The 21,978-nt window shown below is 47.9% G+C and overlaps 1 protein-coding gene across 1 annotated transcript; it reads left to right on the forward strand.

Annotated features, from left to right (window-relative positions):
• Positions 1 to 519: 519 nt before the first annotated feature.
• Fah (fumarylacetoacetate hydrolase) lies at positions 520 to 21,313 on the forward strand. The gene is made up of 14 exons (XM_021165948.2): positions 520 to 783; positions 4,185 to 4,295; positions 5,198 to 5,319; positions 5,526 to 5,575; positions 7,222 to 7,312; positions 9,113 to 9,210; positions 9,302 to 9,354; positions 10,771 to 10,870; positions 11,485 to 11,615; positions 13,236 to 13,311; positions 14,073 to 14,119; positions 16,777 to 16,878; positions 17,515 to 17,632; positions 21,129 to 21,313. The coding sequence occupies exons 1-14, from the start codon at positions 703 to 705 to the stop codon at positions 21,206 to 21,208; spliced, it is 1,260 nt and encodes a 419-aa protein (XP_021021607.1). The 5' UTR covers positions 520 to 702; the 3' UTR covers positions 21,209 to 21,313.
• The last annotated feature ends 665 nt before the right edge of the window (positions 21,314 to 21,978 follow it).

A 21,978-nucleotide genomic window follows, 5' to 3' on the forward strand; every position in this document is an offset into this window, starting at 1 on the left:
TGAGACCAATACCTGGATCCAGGTGCTGGACCCGGAAGGGGGAGGTTTAGACATAGGGGCGGAACGGTCTGACAGTTCCGGGATGGAGATGTGGGTGGGGTGAGGGAGAAGGACCAAGGCAGGGCGTGGACAAGACGGGATCTCGGGGGCGGGATGAGGGTGGGGTGACCCCAGGGCTCCAGGCACATCTGGGGCGGGGCGAAGGCGGGACGATCCCAGGGTTCCGGGCGCATCTAGGGAGGATGAGGAGAATGTCTTGTATATCCAGACCGATGAGGCGGTCCTGGACTCGTAGAGGTCGCCCGAGAAGGAAACGGGGTGGTCTCAGGGCGGGTACCGGGTGGTTCCAAGGCAGGAGCTGGCCAGGAAGGATGCGGGACAGTCGAGGGGCGTGGGAATGGGATGGCCCTGGGCGAGTGCTGGATAGTACCGAGGGTGGACCCAGGGTAGGGAAGGAGGAAAGGGTGTGGGGCGGTTCCGGGGCGGGTGCTAAAAGGATCACTTGGGTGGGGAGGCGGTCCCAGGGGGGAGGGTAGGGGTGTGTGCCAGGTGGTACCGGGTATTGGCCGGAGGAAGGGCAGCCCGGGGTTCGGGGCGGTCCCTGAATCTAAAGGCCCTCGGCTAGTCTGATCCTTGCCCTAAGCATAGTCCCGCTAGCCAACCCCTACCCGCCTTGGGCTCTGCTGCCCGGTGCTCGTCAGCATGTCCTTTATTCCAGTGGCCGAGGATTCCGACTTTCCCATCCAAAACCTGCCCTATGGTGTTTTCTCCACTCAAAGCAACGTGAGCATCGATTTTTGGGCTCGGGAGCCGGGAGGTGGGAGTTCTGGTCAGTTTCTCCAGAGCCTCGGGGAGAGCGCCCCGAGGGAGAGGACCCATAGCTGTGCACGTTACGGAAATTAAGTATATGTGGGTATATGTGGGCCTGTGCAAGAACCAGAGTATAGCGAAATGGGAGCTATCATCCCTGCCTGGGCAGCAGGTCTATGCGATTGTGACCCAGAAAACGGACGCATAATTTCCTTACAAAACGCGGGTGGTCGTTCCCTTCACTGCTCGGAAGTACCAGCTGACTCCCATAATTTTGAGCAACTCCTCTGAGCACTTCCTGGCCTAGAAACTTCGGTCTAAGACACGGGCTTCTTTTACCTCTAGCCCAAATTCTTTCTGCTCTAGAGTGAACTGCTAGGCATTCACTGAACTAATCACAGGTCTCATGGGGTAGGAGAAATGAACTTTGACTTGTACACATAGTCTGACTTGAAAGAAATCTTTGCAAATGGTTTAGTGGAGGTGAGTTATCTATCCTATCCTTGGGCAGGCAACGCACATCACTCTGAAATGTTTGTGCTATTTTCTGCTTGAGCTTTTTTTTTTGGGGGGGGGGGTGTTTGTTTGTTTTTGTTTTTATTTATTTTGTTTGTTTACAGTGTTGATTCAGCTTTGTACGTAGGAACTGTTTGCACCATAAAAGGAGTATGAATATCTTTGCCAGGACAGACGGGTAGCATTGTTCTAAAGTACTTGGCTGGCATGCACCAGCAAAAGGAAGAAAGAAAGGAAGTGGCTCCTGGCAGTTGATAGCTTTCTCCACATCTGTTGTCCTTTTATATCCTGCCTGTGCAGATTGCCTTGCTCAGAAGAGTCAAATAATGCTTTCACAACCACCAGGCATGAGGCATGACTAGATGTTGCAAGGACACAGAGTTAACTTGTTGTCCTTTCCACGTTTGAGGTGTGTGGAGCCCTAACCTGAGCCAACCAACCGCCTTCTGGAAGTAGAATACTCCCTCTGGCCTCTTCTGATACTTTGCCCTCAGCAGACATGCTCTCAGCCTTTTCTGGGAATACCAGTGGGTTAGGCAGGGACATTTATGCAGGCAGGCACATTGAGAGGACTTGACTAGGTAGTGAGTGGGTTGCTTTCCCAGGGGAATCTGGAGTTACTGTCCTTCTATGGTTAGAGACGTTTTAGACATCATACATCATCACCATTATTATCTTGGTTTTATTTGGGGAACTTGATGGTAGTGGTGGGTTTTGGGGGTTGTTGTTGTTGTTGTTGTTGAGACAGGGTTTCCCTGTGTAGCCCTGGCTGTCATGGAACTAAATCTGTAGACCACGTTTACCTTGAACTCAGAGATTGCCTGCCTCTGTATCCTAAGTGCTGGGATTAAAGGTGTGTGCCACCGTGCCCAGTTTCTTTTTTATTAGTAATAATAATTTGAGAGTTTCTAGGACATGTCTAGGGAATGTGACCTATCAACAGGTGCCCCTGGACTCGGGCTCTTACATTCTTTCTGTTCCCTCTTGGGTGATTTTTCCCTGAGCTTTGGAGTGTTACAGCTGTGTCTTGGGGCTGGGAACCCCAGGATGATTTTTTTTTTCTACATTTCTATCTGTTGCAAAAAAAAAAAAAAAGTTTCTTTGATAGGTGAGAGGTACACTTACCTGTGGATATAAGGATACATATTTAGAATACACTTAGATATTTTATTGGTTTAGGAAAATGGCAGTAGGAGGTTCTCCTCTTGGGTCTGTGTTATCTCTCCAACAATGGGCAGCTGGCTAGGTTTTTACAGTAACAGGCTTGAATTCCCTCCTGTTGAGCACAGGCCTTGAGTCCAATTAGACAGCTGTTGGTTACCCTCAGAATGTAAGTGCCACTATTACAGCATTGTGGATATCTTGGTATTCCAGTTATTGTCGTGATTCATAGGCATTAGAGCTGGGTAAGACTACCCATTAATTTCCTCCCTTGGCAACTTACAAAGCACTAAAATGACTTAATACAATTGCTAGGCCTTGTTCACATATAACTAGGCAGATAATGCCTATGATCAGATCAGAGAGGACACACTGAGAAAGGTTCCTCCTTGCATTCAGCAAGACATAGGATGATTGCCTCTGGGTCTTTCCTGAACATCACCTGAGTGGACCCCTCACTTGGATCCACTCAGCTTTCTGATCTTTGAAGCAGAATGGAGAAACAGAGGCCCAGGGAATTGCACAGATGAGAACATACAGGTCCTCCCGGGAAGCTTCTAAGGGTTATGTGGTCTTGGTCTATCCCTAACCCCTGGTGGCTGCCATGTAGCTACTTGTCTTAGCCCACTGAAAGGAGCAGGCACTGGAGACAGACACAGCCAAGAATTCCACCTCTCAACTCTCATGGATCTCCTAGAATATGGCAGAACTGCTGCTTCAGGTGCCAAGGAAGCCTGGCTTAGGACAGAGTTCCAGGAGGTGAAATCTTCCAACATGCTCCGTGCTGTGAGGTCAGAGACCAACTTTGACAAGATATTTGGGCCTCTGTAATTATCTGAACCCATGCAGAGCTCTTTCAGGGTATAAAAGAAATCCATCATTCATGTGGTCTGAGCACTGTGACTTCTGCAGTTCCCTACAACCTGAGCTGCATTCAAGCTACCACAGAGCTGATCCTCCACGTTACTACATGTGGAACACTCACTGCTCTGCTTCATAAGAGAATGGCCCTGAGCAAAGCCCTGGGCCCAGCATGAAAAGAGATTCAGGTGTTGGGCGTGGTGGCGCACGCCTTTAATCCCAGCACTTGGGAGGCAGAGGCAGGCGGATTTCTGAGTTTGAGGCCAGCCAGCCTGGTCTACAGAGTGAGTTCCAGGATAGCCAGGGCTAGACAGAGAAACCCTGTCTCAAAAAAACCCAAAAAAAGAAAGAAAGAAAGAAAGAAAGAAAGAAAGAAAGAAAGAAAGAAAGAAAGAAAGAAAGAAAGAAAGAGAGAGAAAAAAAAAGAAAAGAGATTCAGGTTCTTGGTATGGTGATGAGCAACTCATGACTGGAGATCGCAGCTCTGCTTGCTTTCTTGTCCTCTGTTCTTTCTTTCTCTCCCTCTCCCGCTCCCGCTCCCGCTCCCTCTCTTTCTCTCTTTTGGTTTTTTCAAGACAGGGTTTCTCTGTATAGCCCTGGCTGTCCTGGAACTCACTTTGTAGACCAGGCTGGCCTCGAACTCAGAAATATGCCTGCCTCTGCCTCCTGAGTGCTGGGATTAAAAGCACGCGCCACCACCACCTGGCTGTTCTCTCTTTATAAGATTTATATAAGGTTTATAAGGGTTGTCTCAAAGGAACCCATGAGTCCCTAAGTATTTGCTGTTATAGTGAATGTGCTGTGCATGTCAGAACTGGCTGTCATTCTTCTCCTAGCCAAAGCCACGGATTGGTGTGGCCATCGGTGACCAGATCTTGGACTTGAGTGTCATTAAACACCTCTTTACCGGACCTGCCCTTTCCAAACATCAACATGTCTTCGATGAGGTGGGACATTGTATCATGGATTGTCTCTGTTTCACCACCTATTGCAAGTGAGATGGTACTTTCTTAGTCACCAGTTATCCCTGCATAAGTGGGAGCTGTTCTGAGACACATAGGTGGCAGGAGGTAGCTTTGACACCTTAGGATGGCCTCTCAGGAGAATGTGAGCTCCTGAGTCCATTGGGTCTCTCCAAGTTGCCTACGAGGTGAGGATGTTCTGTCACCCTGGTTCCTTTATATACAGGGATATTCATGTTTCAGTCTTTTGAGGTCTAGGATAACCTTGAGAAAGGGAGCCATGAGCCTTGTGGTCTAGATTGGGGGTACAGCTTGAGACACTCATCCTGGCTTCCATTTCCATGGGTGATGGATGCCCAGTCCTTCAAGGGCACATGCCTGGGGAATCCAGCCTTGCTTGTGTGTCTGTGTAAAATGGCCACTTTCTCATCCAGGTATGCAGTTGTGCCTGGGGGCAGATGTCTGTGTGGTATGGATATAACTTTCCTCCCTTGTCACAGCTCAGCTCTTAGGATCTCCTTTTTCCTGAAACACGGACAGAGATAGTTGTGGTATTTACCAAGTACCTCTTCTGTTCAGGAGCTTTGCACGCATCCTATCTGCTAGTCCTCCTGGCCACCCTCTGCCAGAGTCAGTATTATTGCTAGATAAGTGGGACTTGTACAGTTCATGAGTTGCTGTCTGCTGTGAGCATTGATTGTGAGATGCATATCCGGAAGTGGATGGAACATCAAGGAAGATGACAGCTTTCTCCAGCTCTATGCCGGAGGACAAAATGTAAACAAAGGTCCCAACTCGTGAATGGATGGAGAAAAGTCAGGCTGACAGGAGGGATGGCCTAGGGATTTTCTCAGACACAACCTCCTCTATTTCTGTTTTGGTCTTAGACAACTCTCAATAGCTTCATGGGTCTGGGTCAAGCTGCATGGAAGGAGGCAAGAGCATCCTTACAGAATTTACTGTCTGCCAGCCAAGCCCGGCTCAGAGATGACAAGGAGCTTCGGCAGCGGTGAGAATACACGGGGAAAGAGTGTCATGTCAGAGGAGAATAGGCCTGGGTAATTGGTAGTGCCCAGTCCCTAGGACTGCTTGGCTGTCTGGCTGACTGTCCTGGTACAGTCAGGCCAACTTCCTCTATCTCTACAGCTGGGTTGCATAGTGGTGGGAGGTGTTAGGCCTGGAAGACTGGATGGAGCCCCTGATTCTGTGTTTCAGTGCATTCACCTCCCAGGCTTCTGCGACAATGCACCTTCCTGCTACCATAGGTGAGTCCTGTTTCCTTGCTTGCTGTGCCAACCTGAGTAGCTTAGTAGGCCTAGATGGCTAGACAGATGTATTGAAACCTCATATCTTGGTGGAGAGAACACAGATCAAGAAATCTAGGACTGCCAGCTGATCCCAACATGACCAAGCTTGTCAAATAGTGAGCCTTGGCTCAGTTGTCACAAGCCTGATCTCCCAGTGCAGCAGCCTAAGTCTGTGACTAGCTACACTGATACCTGTGCAGCAATTCGCTTCATCTTCCCAGAAGATTATGAGGTAAGCACTTTGAGCTGTCAGGAAAGAGGGTATTTTGAGGAGTGCCACAGGGAGCCCATGTACACATTTGGCCAGGCATTTGGCTTGACTGAATCAGCAGGTTGCTGTCAGTACAGCTTCATAGCCTGAAGCAGGCATAGTCTGCTTCATCCTTGTGTGTCAGCTATGAGGGGAAGCCTCTGTGCTGGCCTGAGCACCTGTGATATGAGAACTGTATAGTTTTGCCCTGGGAGTATGGGTTTTTTTTGAACAAGTTTCTCTGTTCAGCAAAGCCTTCCAGAGGTGCTAGTGGTCAACAGCTAGGTAGAACGTGAGTTTGAGCACGGGCTCACCTCTTGCTTCTCTATAGGACTGTGCTGTGTGTTTTCATGGCAAACCAGTTGTTTGCTAGGGATTCTTCATCCTTTCCAGCTAACTGATGCTGTGACTTCTTGTTTCTACTGTTATGGATATGATTATTCTTGTGATAAATATCTTCACTGTTACCTCTATCCAGAGGACTGAAGGTGGGAAGGAGTGAGCACAGCTCAGTCTGTCCACCTCTTGCTTAGTTGTCTCCCAGACTGTGTTTCCTCTCCTTATTCTGCTACTTCCACTTCTAGTCCAAGCACTGGGGTTGGAGTACTCAGCTTTGCTTTGTGGGTGGGCACAGAAGGTTTAGGAAGAACTGTCCTAAGTGAATTTCCTAGTAGAACTTAGTAACTTACATATGAGAGAGGAGATACCTGGTGTCCATGAACCTCCACATTCAGCTCATCAAAATCAACAGACACTGATAGACAAGTTCAAGTACAAAGACAAAGATGCTTTGTTCTTGGTGCTAAGGGCCAGTCACATGACACGAGGGCTCAAGCAGGATGGCCCAGAATGATGACAATTGAGCAAAAGTCTGCACACATGGAACTAGAACACAGTGAGGCCCACCCCAAAGAAGGGTTCAGTAATGGAGCCTTAGACTTGCCAGGATTTAAACCAACAGAGAGATGAGAGAAATGAGGCGAAGGAGCAGGCATATATTAAACAAAGGTGTGGCAAGGGTTGTGCGTGTGTCGTTCACAGCTCAGGGCCACAGTCTGTCATGTCCATCCACCTTAAGCAGGAATCCAGAGACCAACTCAGTCTGTGGTGTCCTGCATGTCTGACACTATTGTCCATTTTTCTGGCCATCTATCATATGTGGTACAAAATGAGAGGGGGATAGTGGCAGCTACTTCACATTTAAATCTCACTGTCTGATTCAGAAACTATGGACTTACTTTTTTTTCCCTGTGTTAAGGGGTTCTTGAATCTTGAAGAATGGTTTGAGCCCCTGCTTTTGGGCCCGGGGTTCCTCCATCTAGATCACTGGCTGTTTTGGGTGTTCCCTCTGCAGGAGACTACACGGACTTCTACTCTTCTCGGCAGCATGCCACTAATGTTGGCATTATGTTCAGGGGCAAGGAGAATGCGCTGTTGCCCAATTGGTATGTCCTAAACCAGATGCTGGGATAAATTCAAAGTCGGCTCTTCTCTACAGTATGTTTTTCCCAGTAGCAAAGACCCTGTTTGGTCAAAGTAGCCTAGGGAAAAAACAAAACTGATGATGTTGCGTCCTCTAGAAAGAGCAGGCCTAGCTTTTGGTTCCCTCAGCATGAGTTTGGGGTCCTGGGCTATCCAGCCTATCACCAGCCTGTGGAATTGTCCTTTCAGCTCTCCTCTGGAGAACAGACATGGGGATTCGACCCCCTGCAATGCTCGATCCCCTAGATCCTTTTGTTGGCAGCCTGCCTGTTACTGTTCTGTTACTATTGCACTAGCATTCAGAAAAAAAGGGTCAGAAATCTAAATTATATTCAAGCATTTTAGAGTTCAAGTATTATCTCTGTAATAAAGAATATGTACATCTGGGAAACAAAAGGTAACACCGTGTTCCACCCTGATGTTAAGGAAATCCAGGTCAAAGAATGAGGCCCCTCAGTTTGGTTCAGATGAGGGTAGGGTCCCATTTCCTCATCCAGACTTGCACCTCCCATTCTGATCCCTGACATTTGGTAGAGGAGTTCTGGCATCCTGATGACAGCCAGCTCCTTTGAGGCTAGACAGTCTGCTGGGTCATTTTCCCTGAAGTCATGCAAACAGTTTCTGATTGGCTGGGGATAAACACAGCCTGAACCTGTGCAGGGCAGCAGTCTGTCAAATCCACCCACCTTAAGCAGAAGCCTGGAGACTGGCCCAGCCTGCAGTGTCCGGCAAGTGTGACCCTATTGTCCATTTTTTCTGGTGCCATGGGCAGTCCTTGTGGCTGTATCACTCCCATCTGTTTCTATCTTCACACGACTGTCTCTTCTTCTCCATGTCTTCTACCTTGTACAAGGACACTCTAGGATATATGGATGCTCAGATGATCCTGGGGTACTAGTTACATCTAAAAAGATTATTTCTACATCTTCTTGGGGGTTGGGGTGTGGACAGATCTTTTGTGGAGTTGCCACTCAGTGTACTGCAGGCCTAACCTCTTGCTTTATTCAAATAACCATAGGTATTCATCACATACTGTCTTCTCACCCACACAGTTCTGTGTGCTCGTCTAAGAGCACCCGTAGCCTCGCTGTACTTATTTTGATATTTGGAAAAACCCTTTTATATTTACTCTCCATATTCTTGTTTTACAAGTATCTTCTAACAGTTTTCCTCAGCCTTGGATAGCTATTTCCTCTGAGCTTTACAATTTATTCCCAGGGTTTTCTTGTTTTGTTTTGTTTTGTTTTGTTTTGTTTTGTTTTGTTTTGTTTTGTTTTGTTTTGTTTTGTTTTGTTTTGTTTTTAATTAGAGATGGGCAGAGTCCACAAAGGAAGCAGCAGAGCACTGTCTGATCAAAGAAGCCTGGGTTCTTTAGTTGTCCCTCCTCCTCCTCTTCCTGTTCCTCCAGCTCTTCTTCCTCTTCCTCTTCCTCGTCATCCTCCCCCCTCCTCCTCCTCACTGTATAGCTAGCTCTGGTTGGCCTAGAACTTACAATGTGTAGGAGGCTGGCCTTAAACTGCTGGTACTCCAGCCTCTGTCTTCTGAGTGCTGTGATTGCATGTGTGACCTTTCCCCTTTTCTCCTTAAAGCTGAATCATTCCCCCCCCCACTCCACCCCACCCCCATGTGATAGACCACGTTTGTTTTCTCCATTCACCTATCAGTGGACACTTGGGGACATGTTTTAGTTTTTGAATAATGAGTGTATGTCGACTCTGTTTCTTTCTGAAGTTCAGTTTACTATCACCACCCTCCTTTATCAGGCTCCACTTACCTGTGGGATACCATGGCCGAGCTTCCTCCGTTGTGGTATCTGGAACCCCAATTCGAAGACCCATGGGGCAGATGAGACCTGATAACTGTAAGTGACTCCAGTACCCTAGTTCCACTCTCTATTGCTATGAGCTCTGTAGCCTGGTATTGATGGTTGCTTTTATTTGCCATCTTTCCAGCAAAGCCTCCTATGTATGGTGCCTGCAGACTCTTAGACATGGAGTTGGAAATGGTGAGTTCTGTGTGGAATTTTGTTGAGTGGGATCTACAAAGCCCTGTGGCAGTAAAGCTCTCTTTCTGGGGCAGCACTTCACACCTGTCTGGCTACAAATAGCAGCCCCGTGTCCCCATGTGACCACTGAATGCAGTTGATGTTCTTTCTTCAGATTCTGTGTTTGTGAATTCTCCCACTTGCTGAAACTTATTTGCAACCCAAATATTAACACAAGTCATTGCCACACAGAGAAGTAGAAAATTTGAGTCTCCTGACACACACATTTGTCCCCAGTTGAGGTCACACCAGGCTCCCTGTCTTCGTGTTTCAGATCTCATGCTATAAAAACATGCTAATTTTTTTTGGTCTTTTTCTCCACATATTTTCCACATTTGAACTACTTTTATTATTTACAATGCCTCCCAAGTGGAGGTCTATTGTGGTTCCCTAACTGCAGGAGAGCACATACCCCTTACAAAGACAAGTGTTAGAAAAGCCTCACTCATACCTAAGTTGTAGCTGTTGATGGGGAATACAGTGTTGATGAGCCAACACTATGTCAACTATCTTTAACAGAAAGAGGTAAAATATGGTGAGTGTTGTAGCCAGAGGCTATGAAAACCCAGCTTGTTGCATCTTGTGGGAGCACTGGTCCACCTTTTTCTGTCACATTCATGGTGATTTTATACAATGTCACATGAACAGCAAGCATCAAGGCCCGGTGGCAGGGCCTCTATCACTTTAGAAAGGCCCACTCTAAGGCTCCACTCTTTATTTAAATTAAGCACTTTATTTTGAGAGTGCTGAAGACTCATATGTAGTTGTGAGAAATGAAGTGTAGATCCCCTGAATTTGAAAGAGATGGGGTCCTTCATGCCTCGGTGCCCTCAGCTCTTTGTGTGTGTGTGTGTATCTTGATGAAGATTTTGTACTGTTTAAACCCTGTCTCAAGGACAAATAAAACAGTGACCCTAGCCATGAACGTAGATGTTTCTGTACTGCTCAAGGAATTCCTTCTCCCCCGCACTTAGTTTCCCTTAGACGTGATTGCTGGATGTTCTCTTGGTCCATGGCTATCGAACAGACGCCATTCCTTTGGGGATAGGTAGGGCTGTAAAGTCAACTTGTCAATCCTCCTGGAATGAGCACACCTGATGTTTTCATTCTTCACAAGTGTCATATGCTGTCAGATGTGAGGGTATGGAGACTGGAATACAGAGGAAGAATCAGAAAGGCCTGGGGTGCCCTGGGGCTAGGGAGGAAAGGGCTCATGTGAGTAGAGTTCCCACCTTAGAGACCCAGTGAAGTAATGCCAGGTCCTCAGGCAGCCCTAGTCCCTGGTTGAACTTTGAAAATATTTTCCCTTTGCTCTGTGAGCCTCAGTGACCCAGAGCATCAGATCATCTAGATTCTGACCAACTTTCTCCATGGCAGGCTTTCTTTGTAGGCCCTGGGAACAGATTCGGAGAGCCAATCCCCATTTCCAAAGCCCACGAACACATTTTCGGGATGGTCCTCATGAACGACTGGAGCGGTAATGCCTGGTGGCCCAGCTTCCTCTGATGTTCTGTTCTTAGGGGCACACACAGGAGTTGGGAATGGGACAGGAGGCCTAAGTACTACAGGGATGATACCATACAGACTTCTGACTCTGTGGGTGTGGGGCAGTCACAGCTTCCCTGAGTAGCTTTCTCATAAGTAGGAGGATGGAGCTGACAGAGCCTAAAGCTTTATCAAGCCCTACACACTCCACTCACTGTTGCCAGCACCATCAGCTGTTGATGAAGAGCTGAACATGGAGGGATTTTAGTCAGTGACTGAATTGAGCCTTACTGTTCATCAGCCCAGCCTCTGAGTCCCAGCTCTGTACCCTGATAACATGTGTAAGAGGAAGTGGGTCCAGAAATCTCAGAAGAGGACCTTCCCCCATCCAGGCCCTTGGTAGGAACTATCCTGTCATCCTTCATTGTTCCCTAGCACAGCACCTCCAAGGACCTCTGTCCTCATACTGAATACCTTTCTGTTTGTTCCCTGGGAGATCTGGTTGGCCAGAGCCATGTAAAGAGGTCCATGTAGGTCAAGGGCAAGAAGCAGCTTGGAGTGAGTCTGTAAGCCACTGTGAGACCTAAGCTGGCTGTCTTTTCATAGCACGAGACATCCAGCAATGGGAGTACGTCCCGCTTGGGCCATTCCTGGGGAAAAGCTTTGGAACCACAATCTCCCCATGGGTGGTGCCTATGGATGCCCTCATGCCCTTTGTGGTGCCAAACCCAAAGCAGGTAAGCACCTTTCTGCTGAAAACTCTACTCTAAGTTCCAGCTTCCGCCCTTTCCTGTTGTCCTCTGATAGTGAGACATGGTGGTGCTTGGTGGATCCTGACTCAGTGTCCAGGCAGCCATGGCTCCAGTGGGTTTCTCCCTCCAACACAGTTCACAGAGAAAAACATAATTTTGTAGTTTTCAGAGTTCAGGGGAACTACCTGGCAAAACCCTAACCACAAAGCTGCTCATTGAGCTATTTTGTTTTGTGCAATGGCTCCCTCTAGAGTCTAATTTGCAGAATGCATTTTGGAATAGAGACTATAAGGGGAGAGAGAGAGAGAGAGAGAGAGAGAGAGAGAGAGAGAGAGAGAGAGAGAGAGAGAGAGAGAGAGAGAGAGAGTGCATGTGTCTCCAACAGGGTTCCCAGCGCAATATCCCACCCCTTCACTACAGTCACCCGGCCCTTATGGCCAATGCCTTGAAGGCCCTAACTTCTTTTAAACACGGCTCTGGTAAATGACCTATCTGGTCCTCCCATATCTCTGGGTATAAATCTCCAGAGGGCTCTGCTCTGCTCCTGGCTCCCTGTCTTCCCTCCCCACACTCTCCCTGGCATTGTCTCACCAACCTGTGTACTGCTGCGCTTTCTCCCTCACCCACCCATGTCATTTTATGCATGAACACTCTTGGGACTTTCCCCTGCAAATTGGTTCTTCATAAAAGTCCCTGCAGTTTCATTCTGTCTCCTTGGATCTTCCCCAGCTCTTCCCACCACAGCACCCACCTCTCCCCTCTGGTGGTCTCCCTCCCCTTTGTCTCTCTCCCTCCACTGTCCTTCTCATCTTCTGGCCACCCAGGACCTGTTGGGCTCCTGCTTTAACGGTCCCCATCCTCCTTCACAGTCCTTCACCCAGCTCTGTCTTCACAGGGATGATTGGATGCTGACTGCCTCCATCCTTCCCAAGGACTGTTTATGTACAGCTGTCACCATTCCTGCCCCTTCCCGACTAATCAGCAGGGTTGTCTCTAAAGTAGTTTCTAATTTAACCCTTCGTGCACTGGGAAGGAGCTGTACTCCCCACAAGCATCACTGGTCACACTGTCACCATTAAAAATGCATAGTCGTTCAGACTACCCAGAGTGATCTTAGGTCCTGCTAAATGATTTTTGTGTTGTATTTTGGAACAACACTGTTTGTTCAATGTGCAGCACTCTGCCTGGACATTAATGGCCTTCCCAGCTGTTCCAGCACCAAAGATGGCTGCCAGCTTCACTGCTGCCAGGGACTCTGCCTTCCAGGGCATCCACCTTGCCCTCACTATTGTCCTAGCTTTTCCTTACAGGTTCTGTGGCCCGTCTCTGACCTCTCATTGTCCCCCTCCCAAGTCTATCCTCCCTCAGCTTCCTGAAGCATTGTTACTTCCTGTGATCTCTAACTTATTTCTCTGTACATTCACCCATCAGCTTATTTTCTCAAGTGTGGCATGTGTGACCTTCTGACCAAGGGCAGTGCGTAGGACTTCTCGGGTTCACATCTGTCACTGCTGCCATATGTCACACTCTGTATTGGAGAGCAGAGGCTGCTGGGAACTCAGCCCCTGCTGACAGCTACAGCTTTGATGTGCTCTTGCCTTTTAGGACCCCAAGCCCTTGCCATATCTCTGCCACAGCCAGCCCTACACATTTGATATCAACTTGTCTGTCGCTTTGAAAGGTATGTGATGGGGTGAGTGGTATTGCCTAGGCTCAGCAGGCAGGCACGGCCAGGCTCCGTTGCCCCAGCGGATCCTGAGTGTTGCTGGGTGGAACTAGAGGCACCTGTTCCAGCCTGGAGGCTGTGTGGAGCTCTTGTAAAGAGAGAAGAGTGTGAGGGCCATCCTCCAGTTGGAATGCATTGTCCTACATGGGAGGCCTTGGCCTCCACCCTGTGTTGGACTCTGCAACCTTCTAGCCAGCATCTACCTCTTCTGTCCACATCTATCACTGCCACCTACCTTACACTGTAACCCAGATATGTGGTGCACTTCTTTAAACACCTGTTTAAAAGCCTGATCTCAGAGGCTCATGAGACTGAGAAGTAGGGCTTGATCGTGAGCCATATCCTGGGCAGCCCAGGGAGCCATGTTGATGGCCTACCTCCACTGAGCTAGTCTGCAACTAAGGTGTGGTGTGAGGGGCTGGCTTTACAAGCCAAGCTGTGATGTGAGGGGCCTACTACGCAGGCCGTGGTGAAGGTCTCAGCTCTACGTCCAGCTTTGGAGCTTGGGCAAGTACCAAAAATAGTTTGTCATCTATGAAACAGGGAAACTACAGCTTTGATTTTATAGATGATGGTGATGATTAAGGAAACTGGTCCTGAACAGAACCCGTAACTAGGAAGGGGCAGGTGTCATGTTCATGAGAGAGCTGGAAGCATTTTTCTTCCTGGTCAGCAGGACTAAATCTGTATAAGTATTACTTCTCAATTTCTGACAGGAGAAGGAATGAGCCAGGCGGCTACCATCTGCAGGTCTAACTTTAAGGTGAGTTTGGAGGCCATCAGACTGCTTTTGGAAGGGAAGAACGTGACAGGAATAGGAGATATTCTATTCCCCTGGGAGTGGAATGACACGTCAGCCTGGAAGCCTGATTCACAGGATCCCCTCAAGACAGAAGCTGCTGCAAGAGGTGGTCAAAGTTTTCTGGGTGCACTTCCTATCCTATAAAGGCCAAGCCTCTGAATTCCATGTCCTGATAGTCTGGGACGATGAAAGTGCTGTCTGTGTGCATATGGGGGGGGGGGGGCTGAAGTTGACAGGGGGTGTTTTCCTCAGCCACTCTCCACCTTTTAAAAACAAAAAAAAACAAAAAAACAAAAAAAACAAGATCTGACATTGAATCTGGTGCAAGTCTCAGGGATCCTCATGTCTCCACCTCCTTAGTGCTGAGATTACAGGCACACACTGCACTCACATTTTTATGTGGGACACAGGTTTCAGTAAAACGTGGCTCCTTCTGCCTGTGCAGCAAGCTTTATTAACAGAGACATCATGGCAGCCCACTTATTTTTTAAGCAAACATTTTCCAAGTATTTATTAGTTTCTAAATTGTGTTTGCATTGTGACACACATGCATGTCCAGAAAAGACCGATTCCTGCATTTGGTGTTATAGGGGTTATGAGACATCTGGCACAGGCATTGGCAAACTACCATGGGTTCTCTGCTAGAGAAGTATGTATTCTTAAGTGCATCAAAAGGCAAGCTTTTATTGAAACAACAGACGACACATGTACAGATACTGTACAGAATTGCAAATGCCAAAATCATAAGTGAAGACACTCAGGAGTTTTCACAAGAAAGTATACCTCTGCATTCAGTCTGACTCATGTCAGAAAGGGGAATTCCCAGCCCTCAATGGGTTGCTGCCTCTTTTCAGCCATGCCTTCACTTCCCTAATGTAGGCCACATCTCCTTGCTTCTGTTGCCACACACTGACTTTGTCTGTTTATTAGTTTTATATGGGATTGTTATAGTGTGTATCTATTCTGCGAGGCTTCATGGTTGCAATGCTGGATTTGTGAGGTTCCACCACATTGTTTGCAGTGGGAGCTTGCTTGTCTCATTGCTTATAGGATACTACACTGCCAGCTCCACAATGGGTGATGGCCATTTGGTTGCTTTTATATTTTGGCTGTCCTTGAATTACTGTCAGCATTCTAGTACACATCTCTTGGAGTACATATGTGCACATTTTTGGGGGGCATATATATCCAGGAATACAACTGCTGTGTACACACATACATACATACACACACATACCCACATACAGATAGAGAGAGAGACAGAGACAGACAGACAGATGGACAAACAGAGGGGCAGACAGAGGGTAGGCCTGTGCACACATGTACATTCACAAATATACATACCACAAAGCAGAGTGTATAATTCAGCCAAGGGATACTTTTGAATAATTTTTCAAAATGTTTATCCAAGTGGATTGATCTGGTTACTTTTCTGTTGCTGCTATAAAATATCATGGCAAAAGCAATTTAAGGGTTTCATTGAGCTCACAGTTTGAGTTTGAGTCATAGCAGCAGGAGCCTGAAGCAGCTGGTCACATCACAGCCACAGTCAAGAAACAGAACAAAATCTTTATGCTCAGTCCCTCTTACCTTACATCCCCATCCAGAACCCAGCCTATGAAATGCTTTCCTCCAAACTTAGGGTGTGTCCTTCCACCTCCACTAACCCTATCAAGAGAATCCCTCACAGGCGTGTCCACAGGCCAACCGAATCTGGACAGTCCTTCATAGTGGCTTCTTCCTCAGGTGATTACGGATTAAATCAAGTTGGCAACTGAGATTAGCCGGCATATGGACACTCCCACTAGTGATATCTAAGAAATCTTGCTGCTGCATGTGTAGACAACATGTAGTGTGTGCCTTTTCAACTCAGCCATTCAGGGCCATTGTGACTTTTCTTCTGTTTTCCAACTGGCTAATGCAGCTGGGAACCTCTGCAAATGTTCATTGGCCACTTGAAGACTCTATGAGTGAATGCATTTGTTTTGCATAGCATTCCTTCTAGATAAAAGAAGTAGGGAGCTTGAGGAGGAACTGAGGGAAGAACCCACTTCTGAGGGCCTGGCTGCATGGCTGTAGAGGGAGACCCGGGAAGTTGTGTCATCCTGGAGGCTTGGGCATCTGAGTGCTTCATGCACAGGAGCCTTGGCCTCACCTCCAACCCTCTCATTGCCATCTTGCTCTGACATTCTGCTCAAATCATTTCAGCTTTCAGGGCTAGGGTCAACTCCAAAGCCTAGGCTGGAGGGTGGTCAGCCAGGTCTTGGTACTGCAGGAAGGACTCTCTACTAGGAATGCCTCTGAGAACTCCCAAGCTTGAGGTGGCCATGAACATATAGGCCTGAGGGCTGAGCAAGCCCAGATTTCAGGCATCTTGGGAAAGATTGTTGGAGAGATGAGGTTCCAAAGGAAATGAGGTTGAAGCTGGTGGACAAGGTGGGCTGCAACCTCAGCAGGTAGACAGCAGGTCATCTAGAAGGACTAGAGGAGGCAAAAATCTCAATTAAAATGAGGCAAGTATAAATTATGAGTATGTGTGGAATGCATCCACCAGTCTAACTAAATCCTTCCCAGAAAGCGGGATGCCCACACATGTCCTACTGTGTTCCTGCCCCCAGCACATGTACTGGACCATGCTGCAGCAACTCACACACCACTCTGTTAATGGATGCAATCTGAGACCTGGGGACCTCTTGGCTTCTGGAACCATCAGTGGATCAGTGAGTCTCAAACCACCCATGTGGGTTACCAAACCAAAGATAGGTGAATTGAGAAACTGGGGGTGGGGGTGGGGGTGGATAGAGTGCTTCCCTGCCATACATAGACCAAGAGAGACCTGTGTGAGAACCAGAGCTTGACTCTGTCTCCCCAGAAAGCAGCAGTCACTCTACCTAATCCTCTGTCCCCCACCCCCAGGATGAGGAGACTTCACAGCTGCATCCTTCTCATCTGCCCCTGAGCTACCATGAGCCTGGGAGGGGTGCCCAACTTTGGAAACAATGGTGTTGGAGGGGGGTGAATAGGCTAGCTTCACTGTGAGTCCCTGGCCATGTTGACTGGGAGGTGACAGTTTCATGCCAGTGGCAGAATGTGGGACATGACACTGTCTGGGGTTGTGAGCTTCAGCCTATAGAGTAGGAGGACACCCTGAAGTGGGCTTCTGGTACACTATAGGCATAGGACCCTGAATAGCTAGCATGCTTACAGGAAGAATGAAGGCACAGCCTGTCATCAGGATGTCCAAAGCAGCCTCAAAAATTTTATGGGCCCCCAGTACTCACTGCACTGTCCACACTATAGCTGACATATCACCAAGATATAAATAAATGCCATCTTCCCCCTTTCTTCTTATAAAGGACCCTGAAAGCTTTGGCTCCATGCTGGAACTGTCCTGGAAGGGAACAAAGGCCATCGATGTGGGGCAGGGGCAGACCAGGACCTTCCTGCTGGACGGTGATGAAGTCATCATAACAGGTGTGAGCCACCAAGCCCCGTAGGCCAAGAGTACCCATCTGACACTGGAACAATCTGTTTCCTTTGTACTCACAGCCCTTCCTGGATTCTGTGTTTCTATGATATGTCCTGGGCTAGAGCCTGGGCTCCTGGGGACTTCAAGTCTTAGTGTCTACACAGGGGAAACACTGAGAATCCATATTCCTTCTCCTGCCCCAGCAGTTACCCAGTTGTGGTTGGGCCTATGTTTTCTAGACTATGTCCGAAACAATAACCAGGGTCTGACCTGGAACTGGGGTCAGGGAGGGCATGATGTAGTGCCTGGAGGTCTCAGCAGCCTCTTTCCAGGAGGTTGGGGACCTTGTATCTTTTGCTGCCATTCTGCCTTCTAAACATTTATTAATAGCAAGGAAGGCACTGTCTTGGTCCCAAGACCACTTCTTGGCGTCAGAAACATTCCAGTGACCTCCTAGGGACTCACCCACAGTGTGACCATTGTGGTACTCAACATTCTGAGACTCAGTTGATCTCACTTTGATAAGGCCAAGTTGGTAAAAGATCTATAGGATAATATCAACAGTTTTGCCCTTGACAGATGTGCATTGGGACCCTACCCATGGAGGGCATCCTGAAACTCCAGAGATGAGGACACTGGCTCACACTGCTGTATCATTTGTGGACTCTGTTGTACAGAGTACACAGTGAGATTGGCACTTTAGACAATGAATAAGCAAGTCTGATTTCCCTTCTAGGCAACTGATCCCAATTCTTTTCACCTCCAGGCAATTGAACTGTAGAGTCCCAATTCTTCTCATCTTCAGGCCATCTAAAGCATGCTGTATATGTTTCAACTAAAATACTTGGATTAGTGATGATGTGTACCCAGGTCTTCTTGCTCTCTGTTGTTTTACACAGCTGTTTCCAGAGAGCTCGGCATCTTAACCTTTCTTTGATGGGATCCTCTCTGAGGGGCATTCCTCTGCCAGGCCTATAACCATATCCTACATTCCCACCCACTCTCCTCTCAGCCCACTACAACCCATTTCCTCTTGTGTATCTTTTGGTTTCCCATACTTCCTTGATGTTGTCCTGGTACCAATAGTCTGTCCTGTGAACTGGAACCTTGGACCCATTTCCTTATGGTCTGATGAATATCTCTGTGCAGTTGGCATACTCTACATATCCCACTGATGCCCAGCTGGATCTCTCACAAAGCCTCCACAGTAGACCCGTCAGTCCTGCCCACAGGATCCTTAGGATCGCTCCACACTGCTCCTATCCTGCCCAAGATCCTCTCGCAGTACCCCTCTGCTGCTTCATATAATCTATCCACTTGGCATGCGATTCTGTGTGGTCCCACTTATCCTCCTACCACAGAACCTCTGCTATCATAGGACCACATTCCTTAGAGCCTGTGGACCCTCAGCGTCAGCCCTGCGCAGCCTAGTTCAGCCTCCTCTGTCACACAGGCAGTCACCTCTGTCCTCTGCCAGCAGTTCACTCAGTGTCATTCTAGTCAGCAGCATCCCTATCGGCTCCCATACCTAGCCAAGGGCTCCTGTCCATTTCCTGTTATGCTGTGATAAGGGCTCATGAGCTCAATGGTCTTCTCTTACAGTGCTGGAAGGCAGAAATCTGATATACAGGTGGTGAGGAGGCTGCACTCCTTCCAGAGGCCCCCAAGAAAGGCCCATTGGCTGGCCTTAGGCATTATAAGTCACACGTAGATGATTGCCAGTATTGAGGCCTTGTGTGTAAGCCATATGCAAACTGTTCGGGGGCTTCCTCTGGAGATGCCAAAGGCTGGCTATATTTATTAGATGTCTACAGAGCACAGCTGTGTTAGAGGTATTTCTATTTCCATTTCAGTTTTTACTCACCCAAGCCTTTTGGAAATGTGTCATTGTCCCAGTTTTGCAAAGTGAAAAAAAAAAATGCTAGGAGAGAATAAGGGAGGTGAATCATGGTAGATCACACAGATGGCAAAGGCAGGATACAGATCCTGTTGTGAACTGCTCTCTCTAAGGCTAGACCCCTGTATGTCAAACATTATTCCAACCACTGCATGCCAGTTTTGTCTGGTATTGCTTCAATGTCTGCCAGTCAACCCAGGTTCTTGTTGTGTTCCTGTGGACTGGGTGAAAGTACCTTTTGAAGTGTTGATGTGGAAATGAGGGAGGAGTGGGGAGGTGGATTGGCTGTTTAATGTCAGTATGACAGGACCTGAATAAGCTTGGTCTAACAATATAGTCTTGTCCGGGCAGCTGTCAGACCTGGGAAAGGGGACCCTGGGGCTGAGACAGACAGCCTCATTGTATCCTTGATGATTTACCACAGAGGGCAAGGAGAATCCTTTTCTATGTGGTTGTGGGAAACAGAATCCACATGTGCCCTGGTTTGTCCTCCCTTGGCCATGGGGCACTGTATACTTCATGCTGCCCCAGCCCACCCTCCAGCCTCCATGTGCCTCAGGATCTAGAAAAGTAACTCCATTGAAGGAGTTTTAAAAATCTGTATTGACTTGATCTGTCACTACCCTGCAGAAAACTTCTGCCTGTTAATTTTCACCAAGACTGACTCAACCTCTCTTAAGATGGCTTCTTGGAGGCCTTTGTTACTGTCTTCTTATGGTGGTGCCATCAGACAGCCTTATAGAGCAGAACTAACCAATGCATGCCATGCCTGTTTGGTGAACTCCTCACTCATCAAAGCCCGGCTCACACATTTCTTTCTCTCTGCACCCTTCTTACCATGATGTTCTGCCAGTACACATTTATCTCCCATATCTTGTTTGGTCCTGATGCTCCCACTAAATAGACCTTCCTTTAAGACAGAGACAGGCTTCTCCCTACCTTACTTAGCCTCACACCTGTTGAGGAAGAATGGAATAGAAGAAATCATATTTGAGGATCTTTACTTTAAATGTTACCCAAACATTGAATCTAACCCCCATGACCTTGGAGGATGGACTGCTGTTCCTCTTTGAAGGGGAGATTAAGTTCTGAGGAAACACATGGCTCTATCACCTAGGTAACACTAAGAGGGTCCTCACATGGACCAGGCCCTGTCCTCAGAGTTTTCTACACACATCATCCTTACAGCAGGCCTGTAAAATGAAGTGGACGTTAGATCCAGTCACAGATGAGGAATCTGAGATCTTAAGAGATGCAAGGTCACAGAGCCCGTGGGTGGAGAAACTAGGCTTTAAAACTCATGGAGTGTGACCCTGGGCTCATTTATGGATATAGACCTTTAATCTAAACCCATGTGGATGGCTGAGAACCCCCAGAAAGAAGGGCTGTGGAGTGTGGTACTTCTTCTGGGGATCCATAACTGTGTGGTGGGCCTGGGCTCTGGCTCCTATGCTCCAGGGAGGTTCACATATGTATGTCATGCTGACATGCCTGCCTACCTCTGGCCTGATTAGCCTCCCATGATATCTGGTCCTGCAGCTACCTGTGGCTGTATTCAGGAAGTCCCCAGTGATGTGGCTGATCCCACCCCTACTGTGTTTCAGGTCACTGCCAGGGGGACGGCTACCGTGTTGGCTTCGGCCAGTGTGCTGGGAAAGTGCTGCCTGCCCTTTCACCAGCCTGAAGCTCCGGAAGTTACAGGACACACCCTTGCCTTATGAGGATCATGCTACCACTGCATCAGTCAGGAATGAATAAAGCTACTTTGATTGTGGGAAATGCCACAGAATTCTCTGTTCTTGGTTTTGTCCAGTGGGGCAGTGAATGCTGCTCCTATAGAGGCTGTCATTAGTTCATCTTTTTTTCAGGTGAGAGGCTGAAGGCCCTGGAATGTGGGAAAAGAATGTGTGTGTGTGTGTGTGTGTGTGTGTGTGTGTGTGTGTGTGTGTATGTGTGCGTCTGAGCATGGGTGTGTGCATGGGCATGTGCATGAAGAGAAAGATACACAGATACGCACACACAAAGATAGATAGATAGATAGATAGATAGATAGATAGATAGATAGATAGATAGATAGATAGGCTATTCTAGAGACTTCAAGATCTTAATCTGTAGTGTAGGATATGGCAAAATTCTCTCTGTGGGTGTCACCATGTAACCAAGTCCTATGTGCACACCTGAGCTAAGAGTAGGGTGGGCAAGGGTCCTGGTACTCCCCTCTTTCCTTCACACCTATTGGAGCCTGGGGTCTTCTGTCTCCACCTACTCTACACTATAGCCCTGGCCCAGTTTCTGGGTGATCACAGGAGACTAGCTATGCATGACTCTTCTTGGGCTGGAGAATGAGAATGCAAGCATGGAAATGAATAATGCCCTTCATTAGTCGTCCATGAGCTCTGTAGCTTTCTCACTTCCTGGAGTCTTATGACTTTCCCGAGCTTCCTTTGTTGCTTG

Source organism: Mus caroli, unplaced genomic scaffold, assembly GCF_978045245.1.
Source record: "Mus caroli unplaced genomic scaffold, Mus_caroli_1 scaffold_8, whole genome shotgun sequence".
NCBI lineage: Eukaryota > Metazoa > Chordata > Mammalia > Rodentia > Muridae > Mus > Mus caroli.